The 27,968-nt window shown below is 49.1% G+C and overlaps 1 protein-coding gene across 3 annotated transcripts in view; it reads left to right on the top strand.

Annotated features, from left to right (window-relative positions):
* Positions 1-27,968, top strand: part of Grik4 (glutamate ionotropic receptor kainate type subunit 4) — a 433,513-nt gene that overhangs the window by 364,045 nt on the left and 41,500 nt on the right. For all 3 annotated transcript variants that reach the window (XR_013052718.1, XM_076576064.1, XM_076576063.1), the window contains one exon: positions 24,637-24,750. Coding sequence is in view for 2 of the 3 variants with exons in the window: in XM_076576064.1 (XP_076432179.1) it covers positions 24,637-24,750 (114 nt within the window). In the remaining variant the exon portion in view is untranslated. The remainder of the gene's footprint in view (positions 1-24,636; positions 24,751-27,968) is intronic.

The raw sequence follows: 27,968 nt of genomic DNA, 5'->3' as shown, positions 1-27,968 counted from the left end.
CGGGGATGGAGGAGTCGCTTTACAGCCTTCTCCTTATTAGCCCCCTAATGAGCTGTGACATGGGCTGGCGGAGTGGGAGAAGATCCTGGCACTCAAGGACATGCATCTCCATACCGAGTAACTCGGGCAGTCAGGCGGGGATCTCCAAATTCACCCCAGCTTCTCTTCCAACAAAAACAGGGCTGTGTTGATCTCATCAAAACGTGGGGACATCACACTATGTTAGTAGTCCATGAACTCAATGGCCATTTACGTAATACTGTCCACTCTTCTAGACACAGGAAGTACAGGAGACAGCATAAGCATGGACTCTGGCTGCACAACTCCTATAACCAGGGAGTGAGGCAGAAAGTCATGACTGCATATATATTGCATGCGAGTGTGAACTACAATAAGCTCCAGGGAGGCAGAGTACAGAATTATGGGAGAGTATCTAAAGAGAATGGGTCTGGTCTAGAGAGGTGGAGACCCTGATGAGTGCTAGCTTCCCTGAGGAGATGTCTGGACTACCCCCTTGGAGAATGAGTAGTAACTTCTAGCTAAGAAAGAAAGCTTTTCATGTGAAAAGGTGTCTGGATGCCACTGGGGCTGACCCTGGGTGATGCCAGACCTCACCTTCCCCAGGTTCTACCAAGATACAGGCGATCTAGGCCCAGGTCCATCCTCCAAGAGCTTTCCCCCAAGCAGTATCAAAACAGGCCAGTACAACAGTGCCCCTCATGATACTGTTGGGGCCCCTGAAAGTCCACACTGGAGGAGACCTTAGAGGTAATCAGATCGGATCTGTCTCTTGCACAGATGAGGAAGTGTACACTCAGAGAAATCAAATCAAGCCATATAGGTAGTAAGTTCACAGCCTGGGCTATCCAATTCCAGTGCTCATGATCTGGGAGAGCACAGATCTCGGTGTCACCTGGGTGTAAACAATGCTTTCAGCATCTGCTTGCCAGCGGTGTGTGCTGTAGTGAGTTATTCTGCCATTTCCACTTGTTGCTTCACTGTACCAGGGCTCATCTGGAAGAAACTTTTTGTGAAAAGTTACACACACACACACACACACACACACACACACACACACACACACACACTGGACACACAGGAAATATTTGCATTGTCTTGTGCCAGGTGCTCTGAAAAACTTCAAGGCTAAAGTCAAGGCCAGAGCTTGCTTATGCTGATTTCAAAGAGTATAAGTCCAGGGCAGCATGAGGAAGGGGTAAGGATTGCCCGGGAGGGAAGAAACAACCCATGTCAGAGGGCGTTAGAGCAACACTCATCCACGGCTCTGTACCACAGTGGGTGCTTCAGAGGAAATTGCTGCTCAGCAAACCGTACACAGCCGGGAGAGGGACCAGTGTGTTGTCTGTCCCAGCTCTTAATGCCTGGAACTCACATCACAGGATGTTTGTTACCTCTTCTGCTCTTTGGTCTGTGCACCAGTACCCAAGGTGCCATATGGAATTGGGTCCCCAGGCACCAATGGCAGAGCGGGAGGGTAGGACACATCTAGGGGCTGATCTGGCGAGTGGTGTGAGCCTGAACTATGAGTCCTCGTCGTCTTTAAGCCTGCCTGAACCTGATGAACCCTGGAGGTTTAGACACGAAGCAGTCCAGCGTGTCCACATATCTCAGCAGCCTTAGGAAGTCTCAAACTAGAACTCCAGGCACACAGTATGAAGAGTGAGGGTCAGCAAGAGCAGACACCGTGCAGTTGAGAAAACCACAGTGACATGGCTCCAACCACCACGTCAGTGGTAGAGCCCCGCTGAGCTCCCTTCCGGGAAGGGAATGGTCTTTTGTGAGTGACTGTAAGGCAACTATTATATGGTCACCATTCAGGAGGGACGTCAGGAATTGTGACAGGGATTCCCCAGAACCAAACAATCTCAAGAATAAGCACAAGCTGGTTTAGCCTGGGACGGTGTTCTGGAGCCATTTTGGCACACCAGGTTGAAGGGATGAGGTGTTGGGTGTCTATGGACAAAAAGCTAGGTCAATGCAGCTACAACTTCAGCAACCCGGGAATGGTGGGGCATCGAAGGAAATCCTCACAAGGGGCTTGGGACTCACTACAGAACTCGAATCTTATGTAGTAAAGAATATAGCAGCTGCTTGCACAGCTGAGCGAGATGGAGAGGCGGGGTTATCTCTGGTGATGGCCTTAGAGTTTTGGCCTGTTATGACCTCCTTGCAGACGTCATTGCCAGGCTTGTGGAGCATTGGTTGTAGGAGGGCATTTACACATACTTCCTGTATATGTGTGAAAATCACCCCGGCATGGCTTTCATGTAGATGCCGCTAGCGCTGGGAGTATGTTGTGAATGAAAGCACAGAGATTCACTGAAGCGGGGCCAGAAGGCCAGCACCCAGCCAGGACTGCGTCTGAGCACGGGCGGTGAGGGTGGCTGTTGGGAGAACTTTGAGTTTGGATTCATTTTGCCCTAGTCAGTCATCCTCCGGCCCTGCTTGGGGGAAAGGGAGGCACATTCATCAGAGGGAGCGCCCCCATCTAGCTTCATGGTTCAGAACACAGTACTCCATTGGCATGTGGCCCCACATTGGCAGAATGGCACATTTAGGTTCAAAGAGAAAAGAGCTTTGCAAGGCTTAGATTCAAGGCTCATAAGCCTGGGACATCAAATAGCTCTTACCAATGACATTTTGACGAATTAAGTGTAAATGAAGCTGAAATGCCTCGTTCCATCTCCCCTCCTGAGAAGGGACTTTGCTGGAGACCCAGAGAGGTGGCTGTCTGTGGCCTCAATCCACTGGGAAGATTGGCCAGAGACATTTTGCTGAACTGAAAGAAAATTCAAATAGTCCCCTGAGATCACTTTCCACCTTGAAGCCAGAGACGATTTTAACTGCAAATAGGCCACAGAATTGTACTCAGCATTCTTTAACAGAAAGAAATTGATCCAGGGCCCCCAGATGAGTGTGCCACTCACTTTTTACCCCCTTTGGCAGCCATGATTATGTGTGGAGGGGGGGCATTTTGCTTGCTCTCCCCATGAAGATTTGCTTTCCACATTGACTTGAATCGGGTAGAGGTGGCCTTGAATTATAACTCCACACTTCACTCATTCATCAAAATGCCTACTTTCTGTCAAGAACTGCTTAAATATGAGGAATTACCTGTAAAGGGTTTGGAATCTATTCAAAGAGGTAGACGAGAAAACTAAGCATTACTGCATAGTATGACATATGATATACTGATAATAGCTGCAAGGAGGGTGTCATAAGGATAATGATGACTAACACATGACATGTTCCCGGCAGAGTTGGGGAATGAAACTCATGCTTGTTAAGCACACTACCACTGATGACACCCTCAGTTCACTAACTTGAACTTTGTCTCAAGTTTTTGGGTGTATGGTGGTGGTGGTCGTGGTGTGTGTGTGTGTGCATGCCAACAACTGTGTGAGTATTGATATGGGAGATAAGACAACTTCAATTGTCGGTCTTTACCTAACACCCTGAGACAGGTTGTCCCTTGTTCACTGCTGATGCCCAAAGCTTTTTTGTCTGTGCGCTTTCAGGCGGTCTCCTGTCTTCCCTCCCCACCCCCCTGTAGTGATGCACTAGGATTATAGACACACTTGCTCCTGTGTCTGACTTTTTACTTGGCTGGTTAACCAAATCCTCACAATCACCAAATGTCCAGATGAGAAAACTATGTCACAAAAGAGCTGAAGACCTTAAGCTCACATGGGTGGTGATAGGTCTGGCAGAGTATGAACAAGGTGTGGCAGTTAAGAGGAGAGCACACAAAGGCAGTGACAGCTGAGCAGAGTAGCAGAGTCTACACTCGAGTTTCACTTGCTGTGGTTTCAGGTACCTATGGGTCTGAAAATACAAAATTCTAGAAATACATCGTTCACAAATTTTAACCTGTGGGCCATTATGGATAGCATAATGAAACCTCACCTAGTGTGTCCTAGTTGATGAGGACATCGTTTGGCTGAGAGTATCCACACTGTATATGATACCCACCCTTTAGTCATTAACAATCATCGAGGTTCTAAAACTATCAAATATGCCAATACTGGCATTCCTGCTGCCTTTATGTCCTTATTTACTTAATGGTGTCCCCCAAAGCACAACTGTAGTGATACTGGCAATTCAGATGCGTCAAAGATAAGCCTTTTCATAAAATACTCCCTGTAGGTGAGTGGGTAAAACTCTCAACTTAATAAGGAAAAAATATTGCATTCTGTGGCTTCTAAGATCTATGGTAAGAATGAACCCCTTGTCTGTGTGTCTGTCAAGGAGGGAAAAAAATGAAAGCTAGCTTGTACCTCAGGCTGCAAAAGTTACAGTCCGAGTATGTGATGGATGCTTAGTGAAGGTGATCAAACATTGTGGGACTCAGGATTCTGCACTGTTTCGGGCATCTGATGGATGTCTGGAAATGTACTTCTCTCAGCTAAGAGGTGGACAGTGAAGGAATCAAGAAGGATCGTCTTGGTAGAAAGGACATTCTAGCTATAGTGGATGCTGAGATTCATTTAGTGCCACGCCCTTGGCTCTGGGCTACCATACTCAGGCATAAGAAGAGACAGAGAGAAATAGGTTCTAGTCAGGAGCCAGTTGTGATAGGATTCTTGTGTTTGGGTGTGTAAACTTCATTCACACAGCTGGTAGAAGCTACTGACTGAAGAATGGGCATTGTCTTGTTAGGGTTTCTGTTGCTGAGACAAAATACCAAGACCAAAAGGCAAGTTGGGGAGGAAAGGATTTATTAGGCTTACACTTCAGCATTGCTGTTCATCACTGAAGGAAGTCAGGACAGGAATTCAAACAGGGCAGGCTTTGCTCTGGAGGCAGGAGCTGATGCAGAGGCCATGGAGAGAAACTGCTTACTGGCTTGCTTCCCCTGACTTGTTCAGCCCACCTTCTGATAGAACTCAGGACCACTAGTCCAGGGATGGAACCACCTACCATGGGCACCACCTACCAGTGCCCTCCCCCATTGATCACTAAATGAGAAAATGCCTTACAGATGGATGGCAAAGAAGAATTTCCTCAGCTGAGGCTCCTATCTCTGACTTTAGTTTATGTCAAGTTGACGCACAAAGCCACCCAGTACAGGCATTGAGGAAGGACATCTTGACTTTGGTCCAGAAGTTACTCGGCAGGGGTGAGGCTGGATACCATGTACACATCCTTTCCTTAGACAGGTCCCCAGTGATTCAGGAAGATGACATGGACCTGAACTGAGCAATGCTGAGGGTGACTAAGAGTCCCGGAGAGCACAGAGGGATTTCAACCTTTAGATCTAAAACCAGTAGACAGGAGGAAGCTTCCATTTCATGTCCATCTGTAAGCATGAGTTAAGGTTGTCTTGCCTCTCAAGGAAGGAGGAATGAGCAGGCTAGCCCAGAAAGCACTTTCTGGAACGCTTTCTTATTGTGTTTGCCAAGTGTGGCCCAGCCTGCAAACCACGAAGACCTGGGGAGAGAGGCAGTCCTTTTTGCTTGATTCATTATCCACAGACAGTTGGACCAGGGAATTAAAGGGCCAGGGGCATGAACCTGCTAGAGTTTGTAGCTAGAGTTTCTCTGCCTTGCCCACAGTCAGGACAAATCTCTCTCACCCGCCTGTCCCACGGCCGCTCAGACCCAACCAAGTAAACACAGAGACTTATTTTGTTTACAAACTGTATGGCCGTGGCAGGCTTCTTGCTAACTGTTCTTATATCTTAAATTAGTCCATTTCTATAAATCTATACCTTGTCACGTGGCTTGTGGCTTGTGGCTTACAAGTACTTTACATCTTCCTTGTCCTGGCGGCTGCTGCAGGCAGTGACTCCTTCTGCCTTCCTGTTCTTTTATTTCTCCTCTCTGTTAGTCCCGCCTACACTTCCTGCCTAGCCAAGGCCAATCAGGTTTTAGTTATTGACCAATCAGAGCAACTTGACATACAGACCATCTCCCAGCACAGCCAAGTGCAGACCATCTCAGACACCTGCCCTCAGGCCCGTGGTCCTAATCATCCTCTATGTGGACCTGCTGGGTAAAGCCACAAGGAACCCAAGAACGGGCTCCCACAGGACATACAGAACATCCCACAGCAAACCACCTCCTGGGCCACAAATACCTTCCATTTCCGTCCCCCACTCAGGCTTCCCTGCATGGCACCGTCTCCTCTGAATCCTCTCAAGGCTGTTTTAGGGCACTTAAGTCCTTCCAAGTGTACTTGATTAAAAGCCAATAAAAGCCATTCATGTCTGCTTCACCTCCCCCTTTCTTCCGAATGCCAGCATGCACAGGGCTCTCTCAACTTTCCCACCACCAGGAGTCGGGGCTTCATTCTGCACAAGACCATAGCAGGGCCTCCAGAGCCCCTGGTTTGGGCGGAAGTTCATTCATGAGCTTTCAGAACCTTCCCCTACTCTGACTTGCCTTCACATAGTCACAGAATAGAGTGGGGTCACCTCTGCCCCAGACATTTGGTCGCATCTCTTCCTAACCCAAATCCGAACAATGAAACAGGAAAGGAGGAAGGGAGAGGGGCTGGCATCTCTTGACAAGGCCAAATGCCAGGTAAGAACTCTAGGCTCTGCATTCCGTTGATCTCCTTACGTGGAACATGACACACAGTCAAACCACCACTAAGTTGGCAAAACAAGGTGCCAGGTGTCATAAGACAAGCCCTTTAGCATTCTAGGGAGAACTTTCATTGGCAGGTTTATAGCAACCAGGCCAAGTGGCAGACGAGAGAGCATTCCGGGGATCAGTAAAAAGATTCATGTGACAGCTAGCATGCATCTGTCACTGTGGTAGGTTCTTGGGGAAGAGATGGGGGGTCCTGTCTCTGGAAGCTTGTAGGTAGGGCTGAATGGAGGTAGTAGAAATAGCCAACACACAAATAAAATACATACAGGTGTGAGTACTTGCCAGAAAAGCCCAAACTGGGCAGGACTGAGGAGGCTATTGTTATGCCACCTGAGAATACGCACAGCTTGAACCTTCATCTCCCAGATAATGGGCAGGACCTGGCCCTTTCTTGGGACTGTGGAGATGGAGGCCCAGAGACAGCAGCTGCAGGTTTGTGGGAAGACCTCCAGGTCTGGCCTGTGGGCCATTAGATCCCCTGTGGTGCTCATTTCCCACTGAAGGTGTTGATAGGAGAAATCTGAAGGGGCTTGCACTTTGCTTAGGTTCGGAGCTATCTCAGCAGTTTCCGACTGGGAACGTCTCCAAACCCCAGGGGTTCTGGAGGCAGCCTGGGAAATGTACCATGAGAGTCACTTCACCGGGGATTACTACTGCCTTTCCTACTGAGTGCCAGCTCTTAAGGGGAGAGAGGAGTCTGTAGAAGAAATGAGAATGTGTTAATTAAGGCCCCCAAAGCCTTCTAAGGGATAGCTTGCTGCCAAACAGAGGAGATGGGCAGTGGGGGATCGATCTTGGGGCAGGAGCAAGAAAGGGAGCTGAGACAGTAGTGTCACGATCTCCTCCAAGGATACCCTGGTCCCAGTCCTCTACCCACACGGCAGAGGCGAGTGTGTCATCTGAATACAGAATCCCCTGTGCACTAGGTCTGGCCTGATGTCATACATGTTTGGGGCTTAGACTCTGCCTTGGTCCCCAAAGGACGTTCTCTTTCACCAACCAGTTTTAGGAATTCCGTTTCTGGTTGCACCCTCAGCCTGTCTAGGAGATTACTAACCATGGTCCTTGTACTCTTTGTCCCAAGGGTCGAATGTGATTCCTGAAGCTAGGTCCTTACAGGGCCTGCTTCTGTACTTCCATCCTTGGTCAATCAATACTACTTGCTTCTAGATGTACTGGCTCAAACTTGGTTGTGGCTTCAAGCTGAATTTCACAAGAGTTCACATTCTGTATACATAGAACCCTGAAGTACAGTGATGCTGGTTATGTGCTGTCCAGGGAGTGAATACGGTCTCCACCCCAGCCAATGCTCTAGGCTCACCCATCATGCCCTCTGGTGTGGAGTTTTATCCATCTGTAGGATATTTTCTTCCTTTGAAAGTGCCTGAAGCTTGTGAAGCCTGATGCCCAAAAGTCTCCTGGGAAAGTCCACTTTTAATATTCATATTATTACCCATATTCCATGAGGAATTAGCCCCAGTATATAATATGAAGCCATAGCATGAGATATATGCAAAGTGGGATCATGTACCAAATTTATGGGAGCGGAGAAGAAAGCAAGTCATTAAGCTGGAGGGAGCCGGGCAAAGCTTTAGAGCAGAGCTAATGAAAATCATAGCTGTTGTTTATTGAACACCTAGTACCTGCAGGCATTTTTTATGAATCATTTCCTCTCGACACAACAATCTTGCAATATAAATATTATTATTCATATTTTATAACGAAGAAGCTGAGGTTAATTTCAGCTTACCCAAGAGTCTACCTCCAAGTCATATAGCTAACGGAGTGATGGATCTTGAATTCAAAGCCGAGTCTCACTGACGCCAAAGTCCATAGTCATCCTCACGCAGGAGGATGCTTCCAAGGAAGGTGGTTGTCCACTTGGGCCTTGGTGGACAATTAGGACTTGACAAGCAACAAGGGGATGAGTCGCAGGCAGAGGACATTGGGCAGGGTCTGAAATAAAGAACGTATTTAAAGGCCATAAAGAGTGCAGTGTGTCCCCATCATGGGCTGAAGGAACATCAATAGATGGGGTGGTGCTGAAGAGGAAGCCAGAGAAGGTTCCTGTAGATCACTGCAAGAAACTAGGACTGTGTCCTGAAGGTAGTGGAGGGCCACTGGAGCTTGTTCATCTAGGATTGACAGGACTTAGAATAGAAATCAACCTGAGAGCAGAGGTTCTCAAACTGTGGCCTTCACACTAGAAGCATCAACACCACCTTGCACTTGCTGGACATCCAAATTCTCATGCCTTATCCAGACTTTCTGAATGAGAGACTTGGAGGAAGGGCTCCAGCCTGTGAGTTAACAGCCTCCTCCTGCAGCCACCCACGTGATTGTAATGCATGCTCTAGCTGGAGAATGGCTGGTCCTCCATCCTGCTGAGCCCAACACATCCATCTAATTGACTGTCCTGGGCACCAAGAGTTCTCAAGCTCAGCTCACCATGGCGGGAATGTTTTGGTGTTTTTTGCTTTGATTTTTTTTTGTTTTGTTTTGTTTTTCAAGACAGGGTCTGTATGTGTAGCCCTGGCTGTCTTGGAACTAGCTCTGTAGACCAGGCTGGCCTCGAACTCATGGAGACCCACCTGCCTCTGGCTCTCAAGTGCTGGATTAAAGTTGTGCACCACCACCACCCAGCACTGTGCTGGGTTATTGAATGTATTGAGAACAGGGAAGGCAGGTGGGGTGAAGCAGAGAGGGCAGGCTTACTCCTGGTCTCTGTTTTGGATGGCAGACGGGTGGAGAATTCCATCGAGGTATGCCGTAAAGTGATGCTGTCGTTCAACGATGACGAAGAGTAGATGGTTTGAGTACAGCAAGCCAGCCAGGTGGGCCAGGAAGGCAGCGAGCAAAGCGCTGGGCTCCTGTAGATCACTGCAAGAAACTAGGATTATGAAGCTGGTCGTCAAGAGGTGGCAGTGGTGCAGTGGGAAGACTGTGTTCACAGTCCTTCCGGCCACCCCCTCCCTGCTGGCCCCCAGTGGACCTGGATAAGTCCCTGCATTCGTTACTTTCCTTGGTGCTCTGACAGAATGCCTTGGAGAAGGATTTATTATAGTTTTTTGTGATGGGGAAGGGATGCCGGACTGGCTCCATAGTGGCAGGAGAATGTGGAGGAGCCTCTCACTCACACCCTGGCAGTTCAGGAAGCAGAGAACTTGGGCCAAGACTCGAGACAGATATAAAATCTTCCAGGCCAGTTCCCCTGTGGCCCAGTTCTGACAGCTGTCAGAGCTGCTGGAATATACCAGGTTTCCCTTGCCCAGTGGGAGGAACCTCAGCCATTAAATCTGCTATGGTGGCTCCCCGCTCTGTCCAGAAGGCAGCTCCTGCTCATCCCTCACTTCCCTGTGAATCCCAAATGTGCCCCTTCCCCTGTCCTTGCCAGGGCTGCTGGTTCTCTGCTTGCTTTTTGCTATGGCTTGGTTTCCCTGGTTCACAGGCTCCAGACAGAATCGTGATGTGCTCCGGGAGCCTGATTTACATACTCTGTTTCTTGTTTTTCTGTGCTAGTCAGGAGCACCTGATGTCACACACACACACACACACACACACACACACACACACACACGCATACACACGCATACACACGCATACACACACGCACCCAACATACAGTCAAACTTGGATTGGTGGTACCGGTGGTGCTATCATCTATAGAAGCAGCCAGCCCAGAATCCCACAGGACTAGGGATCTTTCCTTGTCTTTCGGAGCCCTCACATAGGTCCCCAGCTTCATGACAAGTCTCTGTCTACACCTACATATGCATTTGCTATGCAGGCAGGAGGGGAAAAAAGGCCGAGTCCCTTGAGAGAGCAGCATGTGGTTGGGTCAATGAATTTGAGCTGCTGGGGAAAGCAAGCGCGATTGGCTTTTGCTAGGCAAGTTCCTACTCAAGTCCAGGAGACATACTAAGCAACCTGCTGTGTCCCAGATGGCGGTGAATTTGGCTGCTAGAAAGGGTGCAGGTGGGAGAGCAAGACCAAGGGTCAGCGGGAACAGTAGGCATGCAGGCACCCCAGGTCAGTCTGGCCAAAGATAAAAAAGGGAGTCGGAAGGGTAGGAGGCAATAAAGAAGCAAGCCTTGGCCTTGGCAAACCCCACAGGCATGGCCCAAAGCAGAGACCACATTCCCTGGCACTCACAGGAATGGACAGAGGAAAGAAGCAGGATTCCAGAATTGAAAGTTGCATTTGAATAAGAGCAATGGAGATTATTGAGCACTTACCTGTGCTGGGCCTTGTCTATTCCCTCATTCGGTCCTCACAGCAAACACAGAAAGTGGGAAAATAACACCATTCACTATTATTCATGGGGAAACACCTCAATGAGGTTAAGTGATCAACCTCGGGGACCCTGCCAGCTCTTGGGCTTATTGTCAGGTAGGACTGGGGACTGGTCCACACATGGTGCTGAGAGCATCACTTGTCTCCTCTGGTTCTGAGAAGATTCCATTAGGGTTGGGACAGTGAGTTCTGGGGGTGTGGTGACTACAGGTCCTGGGGAAGAGACCAGGCTTTCCTGGGCTTTGCTGGATGCTCACAGGCAGAGTTAGTTCCTTGGGGCTTTGGACAGACTGTTCAGCTGTTTAGACCAGATGTGGGATCTGGACTGTCTCCAGTTAAGATTCCAGTTGCTCACTTTGCCTCTCTTTGCTTTAGATGTCACCAGATGTTGAGCAGAAACACACCACACCTGCATTTACCTCTCCCTACCTATGTGAAGTCAACAGGGCAGGGCATGGTACAATTAGTGACACCCCCACAGTCCTGTTTCACTTCATTAGCTTTTTAGAGAGCCAACAGTGTTCCATGTCACGTGCGTCTCTGTTTATTTGGGCAAACCTGTTCATTTTAAAGAGAAAAGCAGTGGGTTAGGGTTAGGGTTAGAGTTAGGGTTAGGGTTAGGGTTAGGGTTAGGGTTAGGGTTAGGGTTAGGGTTAGGTTGACAGTGACCACTGCCCCAATCCTGAAGAGCAGAATTCAGATCTCAGCACTTAAGAGACAAACTGGGTGTCCCATAAATACCTCTAAGTGTGGCATCCTCAAGAGCGGCAGAGACAGTAGAAAAATGAGCATGTTCCCCATGAGTGCATCATGAGTAGTGATGAGCAGTAGCTTGTTGGTTTCCCAAGCTCAGAGAGACAGATGCACCTCAAAGGAATCAGGGCGTGGGGGGGGGGAGTGGGAGAGGACACACGGTGTTCTTTTCTGGCTGCCCATGTGTCCGGGTGTGTGCACCTGCATACACACGTATGCATGCACATGGAGACAGTCACATGAAAATAAATACGTATTTACAGTTTTATTGATGTAGATTTTCAGAAAGGTGTACATGCTACAAATGAGCTTGAGGAATTATGACAAGAGGACATGCCTAAATGGTCACCGTTGCTATCAACACCTCAAAGGTCCCCTCCGGCTCCTTACCTTTCCTTCTGATTTTCACTCTCTCCATCCTCCCTCTCAAAGGCTGCCATTGTCCCAAAGTCATAGCACATAGCTACGCACAGGGAGCCTCCTCCTCCTTGACTCTAAATAAGTTACCAATGTAGTAGAGGCAAACAAACAAACAAATAAATAAATAAATGTAAATAAGTGTAGATGTAGTCACAGGGCTCAAATACAACCTGAGCATGACAGCTCTGGATCCGGTATTCTTTGTCACCAAGGTGAGGCGTCTCCCCGAAGGAGACCCACTTGCTCATCCAGAGAGGCAGGGATTTACACAGTGTCTCAGTGCTCTTCCCTCACAGCCTATGGGGATGGGCCCTTGGGAGATGCCTGCTGCCTTTCACAGTGCCTCTGCTCATGCAAGGACCAATTCAAAATGGACACCGGGGGACACTCTCCGCTTGGAGAGCAGAGTGGCCATGCCAGTTGCTCCCTCCTGGTGGCTCAGGTGCCTGTCTCTGAGGCAGGGCCACTTGGCAAGCCATTGGAAGAAAAGAAGGGCCCTCAGGAGACCCCACAATTTTTGTGTGGCAGGGAGGTCTCTGGATGGTTTCTGTGGTGCTTACAGCAGTTGGTGATCTGTCATTTCACCTAATGAAAACGGTCCTATAACGCGCCTGTGAATCACAGCACTCCTAATTACAGGCCTGACAGTGGGAAGCCAAGTGAAGAAGCTACCGCAAGCTGTCGGGACCTGTCAGAGCCCCGGAGCCCCAGAGCCCCAGAAGCTGCCTGCGGGAGCTTGCCTGAGCATGCTTTACTCAGGCCCTGAATAGGCATGGATCCTGTGTAACAGGGCGACAGAAGGGAGCAGACCCTGTTAGTTTAGGAAAGGCTCTGCTCAGTTAGGGCAGCAGTCCTGAGCACTGATGAGGGCAATGAGCCTTGCCTCATGTCGGTGCCCCCTCCCCGCCCCTGCCTCCCAGACCTTAACCAGTAGGGGCTGGGACACCAGCAAAAGGGGAGTGTCCACGGGTGGGAATTTAGTGTCGCTGAGCACATAGCCTTGTTAGAGATGACATCTGCATGCGGACTGGACACAGTGTCAGCAGCACAGGGGCACGGAGATGCCTTGGGCTGGCTCAGATGGTAGAATGCTTGCCCAGCATGAAGGAGCCCTGAGTTCTTCCTCAAACACCCACATAAACTGAGTGCGGTGCCACGCATCTGTAATCCTGGTGCTTGGGAGGTAGGGCAGGATAGTCAGAATTGAAAGTTATCCTTAGCTATGTACTGAGTCTGAGGGTAGGTTGGTTACATAAACCCTGTCGGGAGGGAGGGAGGGAGGGAGGGAGGGAGGGAGGGAGGGAGGGAGGGAGGGAGGGAAGGAAGGAAGGAAGGAAGGAAGGAAGGGAGAAAGTGAGAGAGAAGAAAGAAAGGAAAGAAAGAAAGAGAGAGGGAGGGAGGAAAGGAAAGGAGAAAGAAAAGGGGAAAGGGAAGGGGAAAGGGAAGGAAGGAAGGAAGGAAGAAGAAAGAAAGAAAGAAAGAAAGAAAGAAAGAAAGAGAAAGAAAGAAAGAAAGAAAGAAAGAAAGAAAGAAAGAAAGAAAGAAAGAAAGAAAGAAAGAAAGAAAGAAAGAAAGAAAGCGAGCAGAGAGAGGGAGGGAGGGCCGGAAGGAGGGAGGGGAGAAACACGTGTGTTATCCTGAAACTCAAAGAGCCTTCTATTTTTATCCCCTGAGCTGTGTGAACTAGGGCCATTCTTCAGAACACCAGGTGTGGTAACAGTGACCACGGTGGCAATGTGAGGAAGTCACCGCCACTGAGGCCCAAACTCCGGATGCTGTCTCTTTCCCACACCACTACGACATAAACAATGCGTGGCATATACAGTACATATTGATTTTCCAATCATGAGATTTCTTTACACTCTTCAAAATTCTACGCATTGAATTTTCTAGTGCGGTTCCTTTAATAACTGAAATTAAAGCTAGCGCCTTAAGGCACGATCAGGTGGCAGGAGCTCACTCTTCTGTGGTGTAGCCCATTCCAGACACTGTCCAGGCTGCTTCCTGTGCACTCATTCATTCAAACTGTACAGTGTATTGATGGACTACAGATTATCTTTGTTCCCACTTTCCACATGGGGAAACTGAGGCACAGAGATCAAGTAACCTGCATATAATGGCATGGCCAGTGTCTAGTTACGCTGGCCCTAGGGGTTCTGTCCAGAGCTTCTGTGCTTATGTTGCCCTCAGTGAGAGCTGAGGTGAGAAACTCCGTGCCTGGGCTCCTCCTCAGGTGTCCGCCCATTTGTTCCATGATCATACCCATTCGGCAAATACTTCCTGAGGGCTGGCCATAGGCTGGGCACTTCTACAGATATGACCAAGACTGTAGATGACACCCAAGGGTCCCTTGCCTCCTGGCACTCTTGTCCTTTATGATCAGCAGGTAGCTTGATAGACTAGCAAGATAAGTTTAGATCATGGTTCTCACATAAAGAATAAGAAACAGGATAATGAGTCCAGAAGGGCTGTGAGTGGCCTGTTAGATGGGCATCCAGAGAAGGCTGGAGACTGGAAAAGTGCTTGCCATACAATCATGAGGACCCGAGTGTGACCCCTAAGGCCCACATAAAGTCATGGTAGGTAGGGTGCATCTGTAACCCCAGCACTCCGATGGTGGGATGGGAGGCAGAGACCCAAGAATCCTGGAAGCCGGAAGGCCAGCTAGCTCTGTGTACATAGCATTGAACAACAAAGACCATTCTAGTTAACTTCCTATTGCTATGATAAACACCATGAGAAAAAAGCAACTTGAGAGAAGGGTTTTGTTTTGGTTTTTTTTTCCACTTACTACTCCCAGGTTACAATCCAGTATTGAGGGAAGTCAGAGCAGAAACTCAAAGCAGGAACCTAGAGGCAGGAACTGAAGCAGAGGCCAAGAAGGAATGCTGCTCACTGGCTCACTTCCTGGCTTTTGCCCAGCTAACTTCCATGTACAGCCCAGACCCGCCTGCCAAGGGATGATACCACCCACAGTGGACTGTGCCCTCTTATATCAACAATGAAGAAAATGCCAGCACAGATATGCCATAGGCCAATCTGATGGAGGCAGTTCCTTGACTGTTGTTTCCTTTACCCAGGTTTGTCTAGGCTTATGTCAACTTGGCAAATGCCAACCAGCATAGAGACCCTGTCTCACAATTTGGAAGGCAAGGACTGGTCCCCAAGGTTGTCCTCTGACCTCCACACACTTGCTACGGCACTCATATGCCTGCACTCACACACCTAAATGCACATACGCACATGTACCTCATATGAGAGTGTGTGCGTGCGTGCGTGCGTGTATGTGTGTGTGTGTGTGTGTGTGTGTGTGTGTGTGTGTGTGTGTGTGTGTGTGTGTTCAGAGGAAGCAGGCATCTAGTTTGAGGCTGAGTGCAGTGCTGTGCATGTGCGATGGCAGAGCTTTGGTTCAGGCATATCTGACCACAAAGGGCAGGAGGGCAGTGAACAGAACTCTGCAGGGAGACATCAAAAGTTGGCACTGTCTCCTCAGCCCCCTGACCCAGCTCACGCCCCTGTGCCCCATGGCTTCACCCTCAAATGATGAGCTCGTCCCTTCTCCCCACAGCTCACAATCTTTCTTCCGATCTCTCCTCACAGGCCAGTAACAGAGCCTTGTGCCCAGCCAAGTAAATATTTCATGGGGATTTTAATTTAACTCTAAGGGAATCTATCCAACCCTGAGAATAGACTGTCACCTCGAGAAATAGCACCAGGGATGACTTAGACCTAGGGATGACATTGCCACTCCCCCATGAATGCTAATGTGCCTCTGGCATCTGCCTCCCCCAGCATCACTGTGAAGGGCGTTAAACCCAATGCACAGGTCTGCAAGAGTGGCCGGGGCTTTCTCTGAGTGGAGGCTTAGGAAGACAGGCTTGAAGTGGAGGGAAAATACCTGCATAGGTGACCAAACTGGATACAGTGTGTGGGGAGGAACGCCCCCCCCCCCCGCACATGTGTGTGCACGTGTGTGTGCACACCTGTACAGGTGCCCCAAACTGGACACAATTATCTTCCCTTATCTTTCACTTCATATATGGATTCTGAAAAAAAAAAAAACATTTTTATAGGTGTCATGTGACCGCGAGACATTCTCCCTGACTACCCCTGGTAGGTGGAGTGGGCAGCAAGCTTGATGATGCCAGCAGGAGCACAGCAGGTGTGTGTCATTATGGAGTCTAAGTGAGGACCTCCCCAGGCACACAAGAGTCTGCAGTGGGCACGAGTCCCTGGCTCCTTCAGAGTCCTTGTCTCCCGGCTCGGAGACTCCATCTCCCTGGTCATCTGCACAGATGCGGGTGGCGGGAGAAAGGCTTGCAGCAGGTGAATCGATTGAACAACAGAAGGATGACGATTCTCGTCTGGAATGGGTTGAGATGCTTTATCAATGTATCTGGCTGAGCAGCAGAGGATTTGGCATGGAGAGACTTGGGGAACAGCTTAACCACAGAGCAGGCCTTGCGGCAGGCTCAGCCCAGGCCTGCCTACTCTGTCCCTTCTTCCAGAAGTGTAATTAGCACCCTGCTGACAATGGCTTGATCCAGCGTGGGCCTGGGCTCCCTGCTAATGCTGTCCTGGGTGTCCTGGGCTCCTGATTAGGGACAGGTTAGGGAGGGATGTGGGCCCTCTAGTGGGGAAACTGGGGCTTCAAGTCCCTTGGCCTGATGAACCAAGACATGAATCTGACCAGAATCCAGCATTCAGGCCTCCTGAAAGAGATACAAGTCCCTCTTATATCAGCCATTTGCCAAAACCCAGCCTGGTTCCACTGTCGGCAAGAAAGAGCTTGAGCATAGGCTGTGTTTAGGGGCTGCCCACCTGCCGCTGAACTATACTCGTTGTCCTTAGGAGCTGGTTATGTGCCCACGTACAGACACTCAAAGGAACAGTACAGCAGTAAGGAAGCAAAGTTCCCAGTCTTGAGGCTCTGAAGCTGTGTGGTCTTGAACAAATTATAACCCTCTCTGGGCTTAGCTCCTCATGTGTGAAACAGGACTCAGGGTGACTATGCTGCGTCTGGTCTGTTTTATTTTATTTTATTTTTATTGGTTTTTTGAGACAGGGTTTCTCCGTGTAGCTTTGCACCTTTCCTGGATCTCCCTCTGTAGACCAGGCTGGCCTCGAACTCACAAAGATCCGCCTGCCTCTGCCTCTGCAGTGCTGGGATTAAAGGTGTGCACTACCACCGCCCGGCTCTGGTCTGTTTTAGAAAGGCTGACACCCACTTCAAGAACTTGTCATCTAATGGGAAGGTGGGACACATGAGTGTCAGCACAGGGGCAAGAAAGAGAGTCGGAGACAGCATCTGGAGAGAATTAGTGTGGGCCAGGCCTGCACTCTGCAAGGGCGTCCCGTGTCCTAGGTTGTGAATGGAGGATTGTCACTGTCCCTACTTCATCAGAGCAGAAATGGGGACACGGAGAAGCCAAGATCACATCACAGGTGGACAGCTGAGCTGAAATGGGTCCAGACACGGTTCTAGCACAGGCGCACTACAGTTGGTTGCAGTTCCTGCCACCGGGATACACGCTTCGGTGACTGAGCGGTATGAAAGGTTGCTCCTGAAAAGGAGGTCAGGAAATGTTGTGCGGAGAGGGAATGCTTTGAATGGTCCTGAGGAGTGGGTGGGGTTGATGGCCGGATAGTCACATGCTGATGATGTCACTGGACAAGCACATGATGTGCTGGAGAGAAGGATGGGTGGATACAGCCTGAACTGGCGGGGGGGCCTGTGGAGGGTGGAGACACAGGACAATTGTTTTTTTTTTTTTGTTGTTGTTGTTTTTGTTTTTGTTTTTGTTTTTGTTTTTGGCAGGGGGAGTAATCCAGGGTCTCTCTATGTAGCTCTGGCTTACCTGGAACTCACTCTGTAGACCAGGCTGGCCTTGGACTCGAAGAGATCCACCTGCGTCTGCTCCCGTGTGCTGGAATTACAGAGGTGTACCTACCACATCCAGCTCACAGGAAGCTTTTAAAGAGAAAGCACAAGGCAGGAGGCGTGAAGATTCACTCATATAATCCCAGTACTTAGGAGGCTGAGGCCAGAGGATTGTGAGTTCAAGGACAACCTGTGATACACGGAGAGCTCTGTCTTGAAAGAAGAAAAAAAAAAGCCTCATGGTCATGATACAGAGATGAATTTTTCTAGAACAATATTGTTACTGAGCATTTGTCAAGTTCATAACATTCGCCAGGCACTGTGCATTATGCCTGGGGTGTGCAATCTCACTTAGCCTCTTCAGGATCCCACGCTGGCCATTGTTACCTCATGTTAAAGTGAGAAGTGGACATGGGGAAGCCATGAGGGCTTCCTAAGGTCACACTGATGAACTTGAACCCAACTCAGGGTGGTGCCAGTGACACAGGTGGATCGTCACAGCGGGGGAGGGGGGGGAGGAGGGCTGGCTTCAAAGCCCCTTCCCTTCTGGGTGTCACCAAGAGTGCTAGCTCCTTTTCAGAGCCTCAGCCTGGCCTTGATCGGAACTCTCTGCTCTTCAGAGGCAATCTACCCCAGAATGAGGACTTCTGGGATGTTCAGCACCATCTGATTCTGGGCAGCACTTCCTCCTCCCAGACCCTTCCAGAGTTAAGTGATGCAATTACAGAGTTAAGTAAAGGACCACCGCCACCGCTGCCGCTGCTGAGAAAGAGAGGCAGCTGCCTGAGCAGCAGATGCAGGCTGGGCTCAGAGAGGTGTGGGGAGCCGTGATGCCTGGCAAATGGCTTCCCCAGAGCGGAAGCTGAGAGTTATGCACAAAGGTCAGAGGGAAGAAAGTTCTAGAAGCTGGTCAGAGACAGCACAGTGGAATTGAGAGAATTTATAAGGTTCTGGGGGCAGGGCACACAATCTACTCTCCTCGAGAGGTCACAGAGGATGTGGAGGATGCCTGTTTTCCAACTGGCATCTGTTTCCCCCAGAGATTTCCAAAGAATGGGGTGATGTGAGGCCTAGGAGGGTCCCCAAGTGGTTCACACAGAGCACAAGGTCATTGGGGAAATGTGGTGATATTTTATTTGTATGTTAATAAATAAAGTTTGCCTGGAGATTGGAGGAAATAGCAAGCCATTAACAGCAAAGTCAGGCAGTGGTAGCACACGCCCTTAATCCAATCACTTGGCAGGCAGAGTCTCAGTGTGGTCAGTCAAGGACACACTAGGGAACAGAACTAAGCATGGTGACACACACCTTTAATCCCAGTACCAACCATAGAGACCTGGAGGTATGTACAGACAGGCAATGACAAGGAAGTGAGGTAGCTGGACTAGGAGCCAATGAGAGGGCAGAACAGCAAAGCAATAAAGGCTCGGGTAGACAGGAAGTAGGTCTCTTTTGGAAGCTTCGGCAGTGTGGTGAGTTAAGGTTAGCTGGCTCTCACTGTTTCCCTGATCTCTAAGGCTTTCAGCCCTATATTTGGCTCCATATTTTTTATTTAATAAGACCGCTTAGAATTTCGGCTACAGGGAAAGACCTGAGGGGCTGAGTAGCCAGGGGCCTGCCACTCACTGTGGACTCAGATGTGTTTCCAGAAGGCCTTTTGAGATGGCCCTATCATCAAGGTTCACAGAAACTCCATCACCAGTCACCCCAACAGCAGAAGTGGACCAGGCCCATGCTCATAACCTGCCAACTCACCCACCTTCCCACTACTGTAGAAACTGGGTGCTGTTATTACCCCCACTTGACAGATGAGCACACAGAGGCCATGAGAAGTAAAATGACTTGTCCAAAGTCACACAGCAAGAGAGCTGACTGAGCCCAGACAGGTCTGCCCCACATGGAAGGCTGTCAGCTAGCACACACAGATACGATACAGCAATACTCTACAGTTTGTACAGGGCTCCTGTGTACAACCGTCTCTCTTGATTTTCACATTGACTCCTTAGGCAGACATTGAACTACTTCATAGCCAGAAAAATTGTTGGGAGAACATGGGTGAGCCACCAGTGAGAGTTAGGGGCAGCCTCCTGACTGTTCCCTCATCCCACGGATCAGGGAAAACCATAGATGGAGGAGGCAAGCCAGAACACTAGGAGACCCTGCCGGGTGCAAAGGAGAAGATCTTGTCCAAAATGGGGGTCAGTGGCCATCATAAAATGGCAGCCAAGGTAACCGTGCAAGCATTGTCCACTTGGGGTGGTCAGGCTTTATGGCCGCCAATGGATGTCCTTATCGTTCTCAGGGGAGACTATGGGCTCGGGCAACCTGTGCAGACCTGATCCCTACAGTGAGCATGCTTTTTCTCCCAACCCAGGCCAATCCCCAGAGACATGTGGGCCAGCCTGAGGGCTCTGGGCTTTGATAGCAATGTGGTCCCTGCCTGACCCCAGTTAACTTCCAATGAGACAAAGCGGGGCATGTTTTGGAAGTCACCTCCAGGTCAGCTCCTGCCTGGCCCAGCCTTGTAAATTCTACCAACATCCAGGAGATAAAAAGGGGGCATCCCTCAGAGGCAGCACACAAAGGCCTTCAAAGAACACTTTCAATCAAAACTAAGCGAAGGAGTGGGGCCTGATGCTCAGGGGGAATACATTTAAACACCCTTGTGTGTGTGTTGCCCCCACCACACAGTAGATGTGTGTTCTCTTTTCTTGTCTCAGCCTGACTCCTGGCCTGGTCTGCTTTCTCAATCCTAGGGTACCAGGCTCAGGCCTGAGCCCCACATTTTCCTTCCTGACCTTCCTGATGCAAGGTCCCTGCAGTTGCTGCCCAGCCTAGGAGCCAGATTCTGCCTTCCGCTTCTTGTCCTCATTCATTCTGCACCATTCCATGTTCCCATCACCTTCTAGGGCAGAATGGGGGCCAGTTTGAGGAAGTCGCACGATCTTGAGCAGGGCAGAAACACCAGGGACTGATGGCAGGAAAGCCCCGGAGCTCCCTGGCTGAGCCCTCTCCCTTCACAGTTCAGGAGAGCCCATTCCTGTCAAAGAAAAACTTGTCGCGCTGAGGTTGGGGGCCAGCTGTGACAGGATCCAGATCCTCAGATTTCCCATCCACTGCTCTCGCCCATGGAGAACACAGCCTTCCACCCTACCACAAGGCCTCAGCCAAGCTGCCCTGTGCCCGTGTCCCCTCAGCTCCTGCCCCAGTCATGGTAGTGACTGTGGTCCCAACCCCCTCGCTTGTTAGTGTGTCTTCACAGCACATTATCTCCTCATCCAAAGGCTGCTTTATAGCATAATGTCTTTTTAACTAAGGTAAAAGAAAATGAACACACATCTTTTGGAATAATCTGATCCCACGTGATGGTGGCTGGCACCCCGGGGTGCGCTGAAGCCAAGGTAGATAATTACTCTTCTACACTGAGTCAATTAAATATAAAAAACAGCCTCCACCAAGCCTCTTGCCGGTTTCTTGCAGCTTGCTGCTGCCTCTTCTGCTTCCCTGCCCCCAACTCATTCCAGCCTGGGGAGAAGGGAAAGAGGGGGTGAGAGCATGGAATCAACCTTGCCAGCCAGAGGCAGTTTTCTATGTGAGGTCCAATTTGGGGATGTTTGCAGCTCTACAGGAATGGCCTGTATGTGCTGGGGGCATGCTGTCCCCACCTACGCAGGTGGGGAAAGGAGGGACCTAGCCCATTTCCAGCTCTCTGACCATATGGACATATGGATTGTCCTGGCATTCATAATGTCTTTGTTGGCCAACATGAATAAATTTGCAGAAATGATTTCCAAATTGTTATCCTAAGTTTTGCCCCTTCTAGAGAAAAACTGAGTGTGGGAAAAGGAAATCTGGGGTCCTCATGATTTCCCTTTGGTCAGTTGATTAGGAGTTCTGAAAAAAATAAATCACCAGAGAGAGGAGCAGGTGCTGAGTTTTCCCCTTTCCCATTTTTCATCTTAATCTTTTCAAAAGTTTTAATTAGTGCGGTGTGTGTGTGTGTGTGAGTGCCCACATACATGTGTATGTGGTGTATTCATGACTATGCAGCTGCATGTGACAGTGTGTGCACATGTGAAGGCCGAAAGAGGACACTGGCATCTTCTTGTATCATTCTTCCCTTAAGTCCTTGAGAAAGAGTCTCTCACTGACCTGGAAGCTTGCTGTTTGGACTCGGTGAGCTCCTGGGATGCATCTGTCTCCACCCCCATCAATGCTAGGGTTACGGAATGCCTGGTGCTTTATGTGGGTGCTATGGATCTAAACCTAGGTCCTAATGCTTGCACAGTACAGCAAGCATTCTTACCACTGAGCCACTTGCCTAGGCCGCAGTCTTAATCTTCCTGTGTGTGTGTGAGCGCTCATGAGTGTGTATGTGCATGAGTGTGTGTGTGCATGAGAGTGTGTATGTGTGTGTATGCATGAGTGTGTGTGCATGAGAGAGTGTGTGTGTATATGCATGAATGTGTGTGTGCATGAGAGAGAGAGAGGGAGAGGGAGAGGGAGAGGGAGAGGGAGAGAGAGAGAGAGAGAGAGAGAGAGAGAGAGAGAGAGAGAGAGAGAGAGAGAGAGAGAGAGCACGTATGAGCTCAACTTCAAGTACCATTCCTCACTAGCTGTTCACCTTGATATTTTGAGTCAGGGTCTCTAATTAGTTCAGAACTTACCCATTAGGCTAAGCTGTCCAGCCAGTAAGCCCCAGGGACATACTGGAGCATGGCTGCAGGTGCACTGAGGTTACAAGCGTGCACCACTAACACCAGATTTTTAAGCCTGGGTGCTGGGGCTCAAACTCAGATCCTCACCCTTGCATAGAAGCACTTCGTTGGCTGAGCCATCTCCCCAGTCCCTTGTCTTAATGTTTGCTTCCAATCCTTTATTCCAGTCATCTTGACCGCTGTCCCCTCCCCTCCTGGGGTCTCAGGCAGGGCTGTGCTCCTCTCCTACAGCACACCACACCCTCAGGCACAGCGGGGCACCTGCCGGCCCCTGAGGACGCCTTTGTTGCTTTGCATTCTGCTCACAAGCTGAATCCAAGTCAGTGCTGCTGTCACTGAGGGGCTGAGGTTCTGGAAGGCCCAAGAAAGCCTCTAAAGAGTCCCCCAAATGAAGATGCTGACAATCTTCTAATCAAACCCCACTCTGTCACCCAAGGGCTGATTCACTTGGTGGCAGTCATCAACACTCTCACAGAAACATGGAACGAGCCGCTCACGTTTCCCCTTTTCATTAAAGTCCTTTTCACCTGCACTCCAGCTCCTCTGAAGGGTGGCTCTGCTTGATTAGGGCCTAAGTTTGCTAACCTGTGCTGGGGCATGGGCTGAGAATGGAAGATTGGCATGACAGTGTGGAAAATGAAACTTGACGATAGATTTACCCTTCGAGAGTGCGAGTCCCATCAGCATCTGCGGTAGGGACTGTCTTCATTGCTGTGACCCAAAGCCTGACAGCAGCAGCCCAAAGGAGCTGGGGATGGGGGGGGCGGGGGTTGGTTCACAGTTCAGAGGAAACAACCCATCATGGTAGCAGGTGCCTCTGGCCATGGCTGCATGATTGTACAGAGTGACTTTTCTTCACACCTCCGTGAGTCAGAAAGTGAGAGAAAGAATGTCACAGGCTCCCAAACTATAACCCTTTTAAAGCTCCATCATTCTGGCTTTGTCTTATATCTAGTCCTCAAAGTTCCCAACATGTCTTTAACCTCCCCAAACCACCAGAGACCACATGTTCAAACACAGGAGCCCATGGGAAATAGTTCACGTCCAAAGCATAACAGCATCCTACTTTCTTGCAATGATTTGTCAGTCATCACATGTGTGTGCACATCCATGCACACTCTGTGTACCCGTACCCACTCAGGACTAATGGACTTGTGGACACTCACTTTTCTTCCTGCCTTTGATGAAATATAAATGTATCACCTGAGTGTTGAACGTAGCTCTTAACTATTCATTCTTAAATATTAAAATATATGTTATTATCACTTGCTATGGATACAGAATCCTATGTAAGACACAAAGAATCTGACTCTGGGGTCTGGAAAGAGACTCAGGAGTTCACATTTTAATTGGTCCAATGGATGCTACAGAGAGATATCAGTGACCCCATATGCTACAGTTTGAGCATTATGTTAGAGTTGCTAAGAAGAACCGAACACTCTTCCCTGTACATTCTTGCTTCGTGAATGAGGCTGCAGACTCCTAGGCAGGCACAGTGACTAAGTGTGATCAGTTCTTTTGTTAGGCAGAGTATGGGCTAGAACTGAGTCTTGGCTCTGGGCTTTCTCCCAGCCCCAGGTATTGGACTATAGACAATAGCAAAGAGCTTCTTTGCACCAGGATGGATTTCAATTAGATCCAAGGAAGAATTTCTGACAGAGAAGAATATTGAGAAAGATTGCCCAGAAGGTCTCCTCTCCTGGAACATTTAGAAATTGTTTCTGAGCGGTCTGATTGTATTCCTTCTTGCTTGTAAATTACCTGTGTAGTCAGAGGGGTCTAACAGTGAGTAGACATGAGTCATGGCTTCAGTATGGGTCCTTCTGAGAGTGATGGTTTAGATCTGGACTGAGTCAAGAAGCCTGACCAGAATAACATCTCAGCAGGGACAGCCTGTGGTCACTGGTCCCCTGGGCCCTACCTCCTATGATAGTCTCTCTCTGTGTCCTTTCAGAAAGCTGATCTGGCTGTGGCAGGCCTCACCATCACAGCTGAACGTGAGAAAGTGATTGATTTCTCGAAGCCATTCATGACGCTGGGAATTAGTATTCTTTACAGAGTTCATATGGTAAGAGACTTATTTTATAAGCATTTATGCCATTAAAGTTATTTGCATGCAAACACCGAGTTATATGGTAATAATGAATGACTCACAGAAATATTTAGATTCCGAGAGTTAAATGCAAATGCACTGGGCTATTTTTTCCTCCATCAGCTGCAGGAACTTAACAAACAGAAGAAACGGGAAAGTCACACTTGGGAGCTTTCCAGTAAAGATGGTGTCTGTCTCTAAATAGGGATGGCCAGGAGTACCATTTGGTACACAGTATGTCCAAGACTGGCCTTAGTCACACTCTTCCAGGAGGCAGGGACCAAAGCTTAGATGAGTTCACCAGCATGCTCAGGGCTCCCCTGCCTCCAGCGTCCACTGCGTTCACTCTAGGCATTGTAAGAGTGTGGAACTGTGGGCTTTTTGTCCTCTCTTGCTTTTCAGTGATTTGTTTTTCAGAACAAATCAGAGATCTATTCGTGCTAGTACTGGCCACCTACATTCCTTGTTTGTTTGCTTTTATTTTTTAAAGGATTTTTTTCTGGCTATGATAAGCATCAAAATCAATACATAGGAACACACTAGTAGTCAGCCCAAGATGGACATGACATCTGAATGTCTTGCCTGGTGGAAAGAGCAGGAGTCATTCTGGCTGTGTGTCATCAATCAAATGGATCATCTCTCTGTGACCAGCCAATAATGGAAACTTCCTTGCTTCCATTATTAGGCTGGAAGATTCTTCCTTTCCTCCTTCATCTAAACTACCTCTAGGTGTACAGCTGTCATATAGATTTCCCTGTATTCTAGTCCCTTTCAGTGGCCATAATTTAACTGTCACAATACTCCAGGATGTACCCTGACACCGTGATGCACGGTGACAATGGCTCTCATTTATTGAGTACCTCTGTGTCCCAGACACTCCCAGATGACTGTGAGGTAGATTCTAGTTTGGGAGTAAATTGGGTCCCTGTGAAATACGTGCTGAAGTCCTAAACCCCAGAATCTAAACATGCAGCCTTTCTTAGAAAGAGTCCTTTCCAATGCTATGAAGAGTTAAGATAAAGTCTAGCAGAAGAGACACCCAGAGGCCGCCCACATGCCCTCCAAGTCTGGTTCCCAGCAGAGGAGATCCTGTGTGTCTTTGCTGCTCCAGCCTGGCTCTCGGAGACACTGCCTTTGGAGGAGAAACAACAGTTTGCCAGTGGGTATATCCGCCCTACATGCAATCTGAGTCCCCCTGGGAATCAAGGAGGCCTACATTTGGAGCTGTGGTCAGGTTTCTACAGGACAGAAATCACTGTGTTGCAGAGCCCATCTGGCAGCCTTGACTTATCAGAGTTACAGTGTTTTCTGCTGGGCTACCTGGCTGGGAAAGATGGCCAGAGCATCTAGAAGAAGAGCTAAGTGCCAAAATGTTAAGCTCTACAGACAGAGACAGAGGCAGCGAGGACTTCGTTACTCTGTGCCTTGTGGAGTAAAGAGGCCGTGATGCTCTGAACCCATGTCCTTCCTTGTCCTGTTGTTGATGAAAGCTCTCATTTCTGGGGAGTCTCTATGTCCCAGACACTCACAGGTAACTGTGCTGTGGCTCTGGTTTGGTGTTGAATTGTGTCATCTTCTAAGTATGTGTGGAAGTCCTAATTCCCAAGACCCACGCACATGACCTCATTGGGAAATAGAGTTCTTGCCAGTGTTATGAGGTAAGAGAAAGTCGTGCTGGATTCAGTAGGTCCTTATCCAATGACTAGCCTGAATCCTTGCAAAAAGAGGAGGATTTGACTGGATGAGGTGGTACATATTTTAATTCCAGCAGTGCAGAGGCAGAGACCTCTGTGAGTTCAAGTCTGGCCCTCTCTACCTAGCAAATTCCAAGCCAGTCAAACTTACATAGTGAGACCTTGTCTCACAAACAATTTATTGAAAGGGGGCGGGAGATTTGGACACAGATGTGCAGGGGAGAAGGCCATGTGGAATCAAGCACAGAACCAGCAGGCATCTCCATGCCAACAAGCATCAGCAACCACCCAAGTTAGGAGAAATGAGAAGCCTCCCCTGGGGGCCTCTGAGAGAGCTAGGCTCCGCAGTCACATCAATGGGCCTTCTGTGGGAGATGACACGTTTCTCGTGTTTTAAATATCCTAGTTGCGGACTCTGTCTTGGCCGTCCTGGAAAACTAACAGGGTTGTGCTGTGCTAATTTTAGGATCAAGGACACAAGTAGGATCGGTTTTAAAAGGAGGCCAAGGGCACATGCTAATAGCCCACACGTGTTAATAAGCCAAAGAGCAAGGTGTGATTTCAGCCTGGCTCGCTTTGTATAACCAGCCTGTGTGGTCTTTGGTTAACAAGTGCTGTAGGCTGCACACTCTCTCTCCCGTTGGGTCCTCTGGATTGTTTTCTAATGGAAAGCAGGTGGGTCCTGACATCCCATCTTACAGAGCAGGAGACCAAACTCACACTTGCAGCTAACTCAGGGAAAGGCTTGGAATCCAAGCTTCTCATTCAGGGTGGGGTTCTTGACTTCCAGCAGGCCCCAGGTCTCCAGCTTCCTCTCTCCTTTCTCTCTAGCACCCTAAGAGGGCTTCCAAAAGGAATGGAGACATATGGCCTCTCTCCATATTACCTTGCTCTGGCCAGCAATAGACACACAGTCAGGCTGTGGTCTTGATTTCCCAATCAATGCTGAGGAAACTAGAAGCCTGGTGGTGACCTGATGACCTATCGGCAGCCCTGTGGCTAGAGGCACCCAGCCCCAGGTGTTTCCACCCTATGGTATTCACGGCTCAGCACAGAGCACCACGGTATCGAATAGTAACTCTGCCAACCACTACAGCCTAGTCATCAACCCTGTGGACTTCCTAAATGAGATTGTCAACCAACTATTTATTATTACCTACCTCACAAATCCATGGCTGTGTTTGTCCCCTGAATTACCTCCTGCCACATTAAGTCTTGCAAGGCTACAGCTTCCCCAGATGAGTGGTCCACCATTAGTCCAGGTGTTTCTGGAATGGTATTTTGGAGATGTGGTGAAGTACGTAATTAATTGACTAGAGCTCTTTGGCAGAGAGATGTTCCTCTCCAACCTTTGCCTTTGAATCCATTCAGCCTCTCCCCATGGGTCTACGTCCAAATTCCCCTTTTTATAAGGATGCTTATCATTGGGACAGGGCTCATCCAAATCCAGTACGATTTTATCTTAACTCTCCATAACATTGGCAGGACTCTATTTTCAAA

This window comes from Peromyscus maniculatus, chromosome 7, assembly GCF_049852395.1.
Source record: "Peromyscus maniculatus bairdii isolate BWxNUB_F1_BW_parent chromosome 7, HU_Pman_BW_mat_3.1, whole genome shotgun sequence".
NCBI lineage: Eukaryota > Metazoa > Chordata > Mammalia > Rodentia > Cricetidae > Peromyscus > Peromyscus maniculatus.
The sequence above is the reverse complement of the archived record's forward strand: the minus strand, read 5'-3'. Positions and strand labels throughout refer to the sequence as shown.